Here is a 12,078-nt window from a genome sequence, read left to right as displayed (position 1 = left end):
GGCAATAGCAAGATATTTTGGGACCAGGACAGGATGTTAGTCTGGTGTGTCCTTCCCTCCAAACACAAACCAACTTCAAAAGGGCTGCACCGAGAGAGATGAGGTGGGGAGCCCTCCTGTGCACAGCCCCTTGCGGCAACAGCCAGCAACAAAATGCCTTCCTGGCTTCTCGGGGCTGGCTTGGCTCTGCCGACTGCTCTGGTCACTGAGGGAACCTGGAGAGAGCCCCACACCTTGCTCACTTCTGGCACTCCACCATGATGCTGCTGAGCTCCCTCCTGCCTTGCTGTGGTCGTGTTTGGCTGGAGCTGGGGGCAGAACAAGATGAAGTGACTTAAGAGAAAAAAAATAGGTCGCTATGGAAGTAGACAGGACGGTGGGTAAGAAAAATATTAAATGATGGATGTTCACTGTTGATGAAACCAGACTTGAGACAGGAGCCACTTCTGCAAACTGAACATCAGCACACATTCTTTATTTTTACGTTTACAACAACTGAAAACCCAGAGCTTTTAATTTTAACGTACAAACCAAGAAACCTGTTTTAATCAGGCTGAAATATTTCAATCTCATTAGTTTTCAGCAGCAGCAATAACAAAATACTCAGTGCCTACAAAAAGCAGACCTGGATAACAAACACCCATGTGGTTTTTAACGTGCTCTAGGCAAGCCACCCCGCAAAGCTGCGGGTCTGCAATGCTGCAAAATTGCTCAGAGCTGACGCAAAGGCAGGAGCCCCACATCTGCAAGCCCAGCTGTGCAGCAACAAGTGACACACCTAGCAATAGCACTCACCTTGCAAAGATTTCATTTTAAACCCTTCTCGATGAAGGCATTTGGCCTCAGAAATAGGGTGGCCCAAGGGAAGGCACTGTGACTGTTTCTGCAGCTCAGCCGATGGCCAATAACTCAATCCCTGCAGACTGCGAAGCAGAACCTGCAGGCCAGCACAGATTACTCCTAACAAATCTTCTGCTAAAATATAAAATGAAGAGCCAAAAAATGGAATAGCTCGAGGGACTTTGCAGATAGTTAACTAGAAGGGGGAAGAAAGCTAGGACGAAACAAAAGAGAGTCATTCCAGCTTTCCTTCAATTATTGAAGCTATCAAAATAGTGTAACAAATCCTAGGCATGTAACAGTAGAAAAATTACAGGATGTTTCTTAACTCTAAACGAACAGAGTTGGAATGGTGCTTTAGGGAGAGACCAGTGGGTCAGAAAGACAGCCCCAGTGTGCGTGGCCTGAAGGGACAGTAAGCACGTTAAGGATGCTCCACAAGTGGACAGCTAGCACCATGTTCAGCAGCCCACACTGCATGGTCCCATCAGGTAGGGTCCCACACACCAGCCGGGGAGCCATGGTGACCCCCATTAAGGCAAGGGTATGGTTTTCTGAATTTCACTGGACAAGACAGAGGGAAGACCTCATTTATATGTCTTGAATGAACTGCTGGAACTATAGGAAAAGTATGCCTGGAAACCACTCTTAATTTCCTTCCAGAAGTCTTTGGGTTTTTCCAGGCTATGTATCTGTGTGTGCACAAGACGAAATTACAACACAGTTGTGTATACGAATAACGCGGCTGTATTCTGGGGCACAATTTAATAGAAAATACCAGAACTCTCTGTCTGCAGGAGCTGTGAAATCCATATGTGAATTTTGCTTTCTACTTAGCAGGTTTGTCCATCCTCGGGTAAATTAAAGCATCCACAGTGTTATGAGCTCTATCACCTAATCAGGCTAGAGTATCAGATAGCTTTATTTGTCATGTTTACCATCACAGCGATCCCCCTGGTGCTGGGAGACAATGCTATGAATACAGTCGTTCTGAAATGCAGTCAGCAGACATTTCCGTACTACTCCAGGGAAGGCACCCATAATTACTTTAATTGCCCCCAGTTTGTTCTTTGGTCCATAATTACAGTTTGGGGTTTATAAATAACCAAGCGTGATTTTAAAAACCAAAACAAACCCCTCAATTACCTCAGGAACTGTGCTGCAACTCAGGCTCCAAAGGTGGCTGTGCAAAAGGGGGCCCAAGTGGCATTGTATCGGCCCACAACATACAGATGTGCGTAAGCGGAGCAAAGCAACAGGATGGGAAACGTCACCAGGAAAATAAACTCCCTCATCATTATTTCGCTGCTTTTTACCTTAAAAAAACCAATGGCCTATTGTCTCGAATAAACCTATTGTTCTGCCACATTTTTTGTTATTGAGGGAACCAACAGTCCGTCAGTGAGAGTTTCCTGAGGAGCAGCAGCTTGGAAAGCTAATCGCAGTATCAGAAGCTTAAGGCACATTTTGCTGCAGATTTGGGAAACTGGAAAAGATAAGTTACAGAGGTAAATTAACACACACCGCTGAGGATTTAACTTGTTTGAATAGCCACTTCAAATATAAAACACATTCCAGTTTTGCAAGGTGGCTGAAAACTGCACAGCAAAGTCCTGCCCTGTTGCATCCTCGCGTGATGGGCATTTCTCTCTCATTCCCAGGTGTTGTACGCTGCCAGGGACAGGGTACACAAACCTCCAGGTCTGGAACCAGCACAGCAGGAGTCTTCACTAGCCAGGAACTGGAGCATAACAGGGCTTCTGATGGAGCAATGCCCTCTCTGAGCAACCAGCTCCACCACAACAAGCACATCATCAGCTGGACAGCCTCTAACATATGCTTCAGATACAGAGACCCATGGATATGAGACAGCTCTGGCTGAAGTGTTTCAAAAGACATTTGCCCACCAAGGAAACAAATTATGTATTAGAAACCCTTCACAAAATACATGCTCTGCTCTTTCTCTACTTAATATCTTCCTTGCTTGAAGCTTAGCTGTTACCCAAATGCATCCAGAGCAACACTTGATAATAACTCAAAAATGTGCAGTTAATCTGTGTATAGTTTCAGCTCCTGAATGCCAGGAGCCAAAGTGTATTTTTTTGAGAGAAACAGGCTCAATCACACAGCATAATCATGTTTGCGTAAGTTTTTAGATGGCCAAGGATAAGGGAAATAGTTCTGTTAACTCCTTTGAGAAAAGATGAAAACTCTAAAGGCAAAAATTCCACTTTTTTTCAATGTCAGTTTATCCACAAACAAGTATAAGACCCTGCAGAGAGCTTTCTGCACTACAGTGAGAAAAATCTAGCTTGTCCTTTTTTTTTTTTTTTTTTTTTTTTTTTTTTTTTTTTTTTAACCTCACGGCTATATTTCGTCATAAAAAAGTAGTTTGAAGAAAGAGTAAACTTTTGCTCTTTGGTCTATCTTGACATTCCTCCAGAGACACATAACAGGAATACTTCAAATTCATTTTTGTCTCCTATTTGCAGGAAATAGGAAAGCTGCAGCTCTTAATTTCCAGGCTTCTGAAACAAGAAAGATAAAGAAGTTATAGGCTGAAACAAAAAGTCGTTAAAGAAGAAAAGAGACAGAAATATAATCTAAAATGTACTTGCAGTGTTTTAGTGAAACTGGATATTTTTACCTTAACCATAATATACAAGAATGGAGGATGCATGTGGCATAAATAAACATTTGTTATCTGTGTATCCACACCAGGAGGGAAACAGAAATATGAACTCATATTCCCGTCTGATATGGACTTCAAGTTCTACATTATCACAATAATTGCTGCTAACTGAAACCCCGATATGTAATACTGTAGAATGAGGCTAAAGCAAGTCAGCTTTTTCTTTCATAGGATCAATCTTGTGGGCACAAAGAAAAGATCTTCAAACAACTTCTATTCATATCTGAATGAATTAAGATGAAAACATCCAGCAAATATTTCCCAATTTTACACCAGTTTTGGCGTCCTCCTCAAGAGCTTCTTTACAGCTATGTAGATATTCACAGGCTGAGCCCTGGGATTCCTCCTGCGTTCAGTAAGGCTCTCAGGGTGGAAAAATACCTGTGCTGTGTATTGCAATCGCTCTGATGCTCTGCCAATTTTGAAGAGGAAACAAGTGCAAGAATATATCTGCAGTTGTGGACAGCCATGGCCTTACTCAGTCAGAGCCAACTGAGGAAAAGCACCGCCTCCCCCAGCAACCCAGATTCCCAAAGCAGTGCTGGCACAGTAAGAGCAGACACCTGCTGCCGCTGATTTCATTAGAGGAAGCCCTAGAGCTCACAAGGGTCCTTAACAAACTGTACTTTTGCAGAGTGGGTTGGGTTCATAAATTCTCCTCACTGGGCAAATAACACTTTTTTTTTTTTTTTTTTTTTTTAATAGTTCTTCCTCCTGGCAAGCTTGTCTGCATTTAAATAATTCTTACTCTGACCAGTGCTATCTACAGATAGCTCCCGAGGAAATGATTTCAAATTTCCTCTAAGTGTAAGCTGGGCAGTATAGGATAAATAGGGTAACGGCCAGTGACAAGGAACTAGCCAGACTCTTTTGGGTTCATTCCCTGGTATTCAATTTTTTTTAAACAAAATTTTTTATTGCTCCTACAGAGAGAATGCAATAGCTTATGTTATATGTAGTAGCTATTTGTCAACAACAACAAAAAAGAGCTTCAGTTCAAGAAGAGCACCACACAGTTATCCTACAGCAGAAAGTTTTGTCTGCAACTCCTTCACAAGTGTTATGAAGCTACACATTGCAGAAGAGGATATAAATGCACACTAACACAAGAGTTCTCAGCACTGACCATGTTTATAATGAAACATCTGCAGCTCTTAACTAATCTCTAAATATATTTCAATTACCACATCTTAAAGATCTGAATCAATTCTAATGAGTTGGCTAAATATTGTATTACTGGAAATTTTACGTTGTACACTACAACCTTAAGAAAAGAATTCAAACCAAGTAGAAAAGAATCCCTCAATCTGCCATCACAGAAACAAACCCAGATACCCTGAAGTGTAATATCAGCTACAGTGTGGGTTCACTTTAGTGAAATTGTGAAAACAAAGAACTATACTAAGCTTCTTGAAAGAAAGTTGTGAGTAAAGATTATCTGGGAATGTATTTTCTCTCTTTATCCAAAATGACAAATGTACAAATCTAGTTCATGAACTGGATGAATTTTATAGCTGATGAACAGTGTCTACCCTGTATGGTGCTCCCTGGGTGTTACAACATTATCAATGCAGAACATGTATTTAGATAGTTGAAAGCAGGAATACGGGTAAACATGTTCCCATTTTTCTCTTTAAAAGGCTTAAGTTTACTGAATCATCTGTTCATCTGATGCCACCAACACCACCATAATGAAATTAAAATAATTTATTTGCAGTTCGATATGCATCATTTTTTGCCTGACTACTATGTTTTTGTTAGCATTTCTTTTTATAGCTAAGAAACCACCATCACTGATTGAAAGCCAAGGTTAACATTTTAATTTCATGCACTACTTCAAAAGAAAGACATTCACAATTGGAACAGAACATTTTATCTGCTTATTCACTATTGTTCTTTGTAACACACCAATCCAAGGGTTTGATGGATTTGTGAATGACCAGGCAGTAACCACTCAATTAAGCAGGTTACGTGAATCTGCATACAGATTTTACATTAGGATCCTGCAGTCATTTTAGATGATTCAGAGGTAATTACATGATTGACACATGATAAACTAAAATGCATGCAAAAAGCCATCAGGCATGTAATGTGTATCAGTAACAAAGACAGAATATATGTCAAGAAGTGGTAAGCAACAGAAGAGTCAGGGACAGTTTGCATGTGTGTAAGCACTGCTCATTACTAGCATGTTAGGTAGTAACTACCTGTGCATCCCGTTTAATTTTCAAGCTAAAATTTTTTCACTTCTCTTGATGGGTACATGTGAAATGGCAGAATATGTTCTCACCGGGTATTATGTGAGTGCTGTGAGGAAACTAGTGGTTAATTTGGTCTGAACAGTATTCTCCTTGGGCTGTGCAAACCTCTCCCCTCCTCCAAATAATCCTTCAAAACACAGAAACAGAAAATGAAAGCTGGTTCTCTTAAACCAGAGTAAACAAGGATTGCTCTGGGCACATCCAACTCAAAGCTCAGCTGACCTGGGCTGTCACCACAGCCCTGTGAGCTCATAGTGATATAGTTATTCTGTGTAAAAGTAACCACTTTGCTTTCCAGACTGATTTACTGAGTGGGGAGAGAGAGAGGAAAGTAATAGGAGAGTCCCACCACAGACACACATGGTTTATTTCAGGTAGGGTTACATCGCTTCTTATTCCACTTAGTATAGTGCAAGGTTAAAATGAAGTAGCATGAAATATTTTAACTTGGATTTTCAAGTAAGGAACATGTGCTACACAAAATTAAAACCGGACGCCAAGAAAATTAAGTATTTAAGAGAAGAAATGGTGGGAGAACTGCAGCCTTCAAGGAAAGAGAGAGAAGCCAGTGTGAAAAACGCACAGCCTGAGAGGCCAGATTTGTGTTCCTGAAATGTTTATTATCATTTGAGAGAGATGACAGCAATCAGGAAAAACAAACAAACAAACAGAAACAAAAAAACACACACACACACAACAAAGCTCATGATAAAGCACAGAAATGTCTCCTCTGATATCTGGGTAATGACAGGAACACACTGCCACATGATAATATCAAAGATGAACTAGATATTTCTTTTTAGGTGACTAACAAGACACGAGTTCTTCAGACTAACATTTTCCACAGCCAAAAGCAGTATAATTGCAGAGCCAGCTCCTTCTCAAACTGGCAGAGCCAGGAAATCCAAAAGGCATCATCAATGCACACCAGTAAAGTGCTGGCAACCACGCAACAAAGGAGAAAGACACATTATAAACTGCACATTATGAAACTTCTTGCCAAATCCCCGTGTGAAGTCCTCAGTGAAACTAGGGCCTATGTAAAGTCCCGATAATCTTTTTCATGTACCTACCAGAGACAAACATCCTCCCCCAAACTGGAATAGGAAAATAATGTCTGTTGACCCACCTGAAGTTGGACGTCAGTCTCAAAACAATCCCTTCACTTGCTCTGTGACGGGGTCGAGGTCAATGTCATAGAAGCATGGCCTCGTGGGCAGTCCTGGCATGGTGCTCATCTGAGGGAACAATGAAACGAAGTTATACTCCTGCACCTGTAAGGAGATAAATCACTCCATCCACGTAAACCTCAGAGTAAGAGAAAGGAGGGATTGTTCATTGTGGACTCAACTACAGATGTGAACTTCATCACATTTTTTGTTTCTGTTAAAAATGTCAAGCTCTGCACTTCTTCAATTCATTTTTAAGCATACATGTACGTTTCTAAAAGGCAGGAAAGAAGAAATAAAAGCCACAAAATAGAGGCTAGTAAACTAAACATAAAAAAATAAACTCCTTAACAAAATTGCAACACTCTGGGACTTATTTGCTCCTCAGAATACTCATCCATAATGCTTATCCATTTATATCTACTTGGAAATTCACACAGCAAAGAGCAAGGACACAGCTGACTGAATTCACCTGGTTTTACAAACATGCTAAACCACAGACCTTTGCCACACAAATTCAGAATATAGGAGCAGAGTTAACCACAACACTTTTATGACTGAATACTTAATAAGAGAAACAAATTGAAACAGTTCAACGAAACATACATGGATTGTAGTTGAATCCTAATTCAGTAGTTAGAATTGGTAGGCTGAGATATGAAGCCAAAGCAACCCAATTATCTCAAGCTATTTACAATTAAGATCCTGATCTAGCATAAAACACCAGCATCTGCATACTTTTTAATGTGAATAATCTCATGGACCTAAATTACACAATTTACTACAGTTCTGCTTATGCTACTTATATATCGTTATTTACAATTAACATTTTAGCAGCAATTAAAGGCACATGAGTGACTTGGAAATCTTGAGGTGCAAGCCCACCACAGTTTATACCACATTAAACCAGATGTACCCCAGTTTCTTACCTTCCCTACCTCAGCCCTCCCACCTTCTCCCTCATGCAGATTATGTCTGGAAAGCAAGTTCAGTAAAATAATTCTATTTTTTGATCCCCTTGGGCCAGAAGGGGCTTCTATGGCTCTAATACCAGCACTGGCACAAGGGGAAGGATGCAACTGCAGGGCAGTTTTAAGGCAGCACCAGACTGGATTAACCTGTGCAAGTGTGGGTTCCCACCCTGAGTCTTTATAAAGTAAATATCTCACCCTATCTCCACTAATTCAAGGCACTCTACAAATAGCATTTATCCTTATGAACTCCATAAACCTTTTCAATATCTTAACCTCAGAATCAGAGTATATCCCTAGTATATTAGGTTCTATATTAATACCCAAAGGGATGAGAAACGTTACAACCTCTAGAAAGAAGCCTGCAGTTCAGCGTTAGCTGACCTGTTTGCTAGCTAAGAGCCTTTAAACATTAAAAGTTCTTTAAGAGATGCTAGATTCTGACGAGCATTTTTAGGTGGGGCCAGTCACCTGGGACCTCACTGAAGCTGGTGGTTAATCTGACCCCAGGAGGTAACCTTCAAACAGGGTTGTACAGGAAGAAATCACATGGGCTTGAGCACCAAAACCACCAGACACAATATCCTAAGGACAGGGGGAAACTGGCCCAGGCAGGTGGTGAGAGAGCCACAGCAGGAGGGCCGCCACCTAGCAGAGCCCTCAGCTAAAATGGCCAGGCCACTTCCCACCTCCGTCCTCCCCAGTTCCCCGAGGAACACAGCTCAGCAACGGTGATTTTCCCGTCCAAAGGCAGGCTGTAACAGGCTGATCAGCCTCAAAGGAGAAAAAACAAATGACCACTATCTTAGTTGCTCCAGAGAGATGGACTCAGTCTCCTCTCCGGCTGGAGCGGGCTGTATTTCTTCATAGGCCAACCGGCACCTCCAGTGACCAGTTTGCACCTCCCATGGGCTTCAGCTCTGCCCTGAACGCTCAGCACAGTGTTCCCATCACGGGGACACGAGGACAAACACGTCTCTTTGTGCTGCCCTGCCTCACCCTGCCATCGCAGAGGTTAATCCCATTGCTGCAAGGGGAAAGCAGCTCGGGGGGCGCAGTGCCGACACAGCCATCATCCTACTTGAGGTCTGAGAAAAAACAATGCAACCGGCTCTTCTGCTGGACACAGTACATTTCCCCTGGTTTTAAATATAGCCCTTCCTGAGAGCTTTTGTTATCGCACACAGTAGGATTAAAAGACAAAACTGTCTGTTTGCATTCACCGAAACCCTTCCACTGATTGTAGGACATTGTTTTATTGGCAGACGTTGTCTCAGCACCTAAGTTAAGTACTAAAACACCTTGCTGCTATTGTTTATCTGTTGGCCACACCAGTCGGACTACTCCATTATTCGGGTTACTGAATTATTTTCTGCCCCAGATTCATCCCTGTTTATGATTTAACTCTTGACAAGGAACAGCCATAATGAATTAAATTTCCCTGGGATGGAAAGGGAATGAACACATCGCCAAAAACAACTTTCTGGTTACTCTGTGTAAGGCAGTTCTATGTCTACATCTACATCTGAGAGTAAACTCCCAAATTACATGCCTCCCCCTTGTTAAAAAAAAAACTATATCTACAAGCTTGGCCAGTCTTCATTTTCCCTGTATAATAAAAACAAGAATAATTTCAGTGGAGTTTTTCCTTATTATTATGTTGTTAAATAAATCCTGTATGTGCTTGGAGGTTTCTTTCGTCTACAAAAATCAGAGTGGAGTAACCGGGCCCATATTAACTAATGGAAATCTATTACGTCTATAAAATGTAAATATCAAAACAGTTTATTGCCAGTTCAGGGAGTATAACTAGTCTTGTATTGAAAATTTAAGTCAACAAAAGGGAATAAGTTCATCTGAATTAAAATTACTGCTACGCAAAATGAAGTACAAGGCACAAAACCAGAGAGGAAACACTTTCGGACAAATAGTTATGTGAACTGCAGAGTGCAAATAAAACACATCCTGTCATTTTCCCCATGGCCCAGACTTCCAAACAGGCAAAGCCATGCAGATTTACGACCATGTCTCTCTGCTCTCATTATTTGGACATGCAGAGGTAACACACAGCAGAATCTATCCCTTTTTCATTACTTCACGGTCAATAGCAAGAGACAGCTGGCTGGTCGAGGAGATTACTACCACTTATTCCCTCACCAGCACTCTGTTTCTTTCTTGAGGCCAAAAAGGCACGGGAGCAGAGGGCTTGGTAGGCTGCAAGGCTGAACGAGGCTTCAGCTGGCTGGCTTTCCACAGGGCTGCAGACTCAAAGTAATCCTCTCCCCCTGCACTGGGGAACAACAACATATGCCCTCTATACACTGCACAGAGATCATCGGGAATCTCCACATCCATATAGTCCTGTTTTGGTTATAGTTTGGTGGCTACTCTACAGCACGTGATGTGGCTGTGGGGAAAGGCAGAATAAGAAGTAGTGAAAGAGACCACATTATCCACTTCAGACCACAAACTGGATTTACGCAACCAAAATAATACTGAATTTGACCAAAACTGTTTTTATCACTCTTCCCTTGAGAGAAGGAACATATAAAGGCATAAACTTTGCATCTTAAGAATTAATGCAATTCATCTGAAAGTTTTATGCAGGGGAGAAAAGAAGAATTAAAAAAAGGTTTAAGAAGAATTCATCCAGCTATTGCCCAAAATGTATCATGAAGGAATTAACAGGAATTAGTTCCGTAGGAACTCAACGGAACCAATCAATTTCTTTACAAACTCTGCAGCTGTCTACACATCCATGAGAGCAAATCAGCTTCAAAAAGACAATATGAAAAATACAATGCATATTTCTTACTATGCCATTCTATGTTTAGGAGATAAAAAGTTCAAGTCTTAAATCAACCATCCTGAGAATCATTTATGATCCTGGAAATGAACATCTAGTGGAAGATAAAATATGATTCAAGTTAAGGATATCTGTAGGCTACCATTATTTACACCAGGCATTTACTATCTTCCAGAGGCATGCTTCTATGACTAGACAGAGTAAAACATAATGTGCTTCTTTACGAGAGGAAAGTGTCAGTTATTTCCAAGGAAGCTGTATGAGAGTGGTGTTTCCCACTCTCTCCAAAAACACATCTAGAGTCACTGGATGAGTGATTAAGCTGAGCTTCATTGGACTTTCATATAAATTACAATTGCATGTTCCCTTGTAATTTTGTTTGGCCATCAGGTCTATGTAACAGTTACCATCAAGCCCTGAGGCTCTGGTAGCCAGGTTTGCCACGGTGCCAATAGGAACTATCCTGCTTCAGTTCCTTTTTTATAGTACAAATTAGTACAAATGCCTATTAGTGGTTGATGCATCCTGCCTTGTACTTCAAGTGTGCATATACACATATGTACAGATATTTATTAAAAAAAAAAAAAAAAATACTTATAGGACCTGAGATCACCTTAACAGGTTTAGCACAATGGCATAATTTGCAAAACAGATGTCCTGAGGACTACATCCAACTCACGTTTAGTGTCTTTTTCAGCTATAAGACAACATGTGGCTGCATAGTAGCATGATTTATAAATACAGAAGAAACAAACAAGCAGAAAAAAAAAAAAACACCCCCAAAACCAGAGAAATCTGTACTTAAATAAGTAGGCAAAATAGAAAACTAGAAGATAACAAAAAATCAACAAACACCTTACTGAGGAAACATCTCTGTTCTGTGGCTTATGGAGTTAATCTTGCATTTGACAAGAAATACAAGTAATTCACATTGTCTCATTGTACCCTTTTGTTAATTGAACAAGTTAGGACAACGTGCAACCATCTGAAACTTGAAATACTGTGGAAAACAGATGTTGTTTCTCAGGAGAATCTAGCAGACATGACTGCGGATAACTCCTTAATAAAATCTGATGGGGTGAATTGCACACTCCATACTCCCTCATCAAGAAACAATACAAGAGGAAACTCAAGGGATTTATAAATAGCCCTGTAAACCTGCAAGCATAATGTTCAACGTGCTAGCATTTGTTGGACCCTTGAGGCGTGGCACAAAGGAGCTCCACTTGAGGGTTTCAATAATGTCTCTTAGTGTGAATTAGAGCTCTGAAAGACAGATCCACTACCAGAAATTTGCTTCCCTGCAGTTCATCTGTCAGTCCCAATGCACGAGAAGCTG

The 12,078-nt window shown here is 41.0% G+C and overlaps 1 protein-coding gene across 4 annotated transcripts in view; it reads right to left on the bottom strand.

The window, feature by feature from the left end:
• Positions 1 to 444: 444 nt before the first annotated feature.
• Positions 445 to 12,078, bottom strand: part of MTHFD1L (methylenetetrahydrofolate dehydrogenase (NADP+ dependent) 1 like) — a 150,585-nt gene continuing 138,951 nt past the window's right edge. For all 4 annotated transcript variants that reach the window (XM_084514706.1, XM_084514707.1, XM_084514708.1 and 1 more), the window contains 2 exons: positions 6,923 to 7,031; positions 445 to 3,368 (listed from right to left, as the gene is read on the bottom strand). In XM_084514706.1, coding sequence (XP_084370832.1) covers positions 6,942 to 7,031 — 90 coding nt within the window. In that variant the 3' untranslated portion in view covers positions 445 to 3,368; positions 6,923 to 6,941. The remainder of the gene's footprint in view (positions 3,369 to 6,922; positions 7,032 to 12,078) is intronic.

This window comes from Aythya ferina (genome assembly GCF_964211825.1).
Source record: "Aythya ferina genome assembly, chromosome: 3".
Lineage (NCBI taxonomy): Eukaryota > Metazoa > Chordata > Aves > Anseriformes > Anatidae > Aythya > Aythya ferina.
This window is presented reverse-complemented; position numbering and strand designations above follow the sequence as displayed.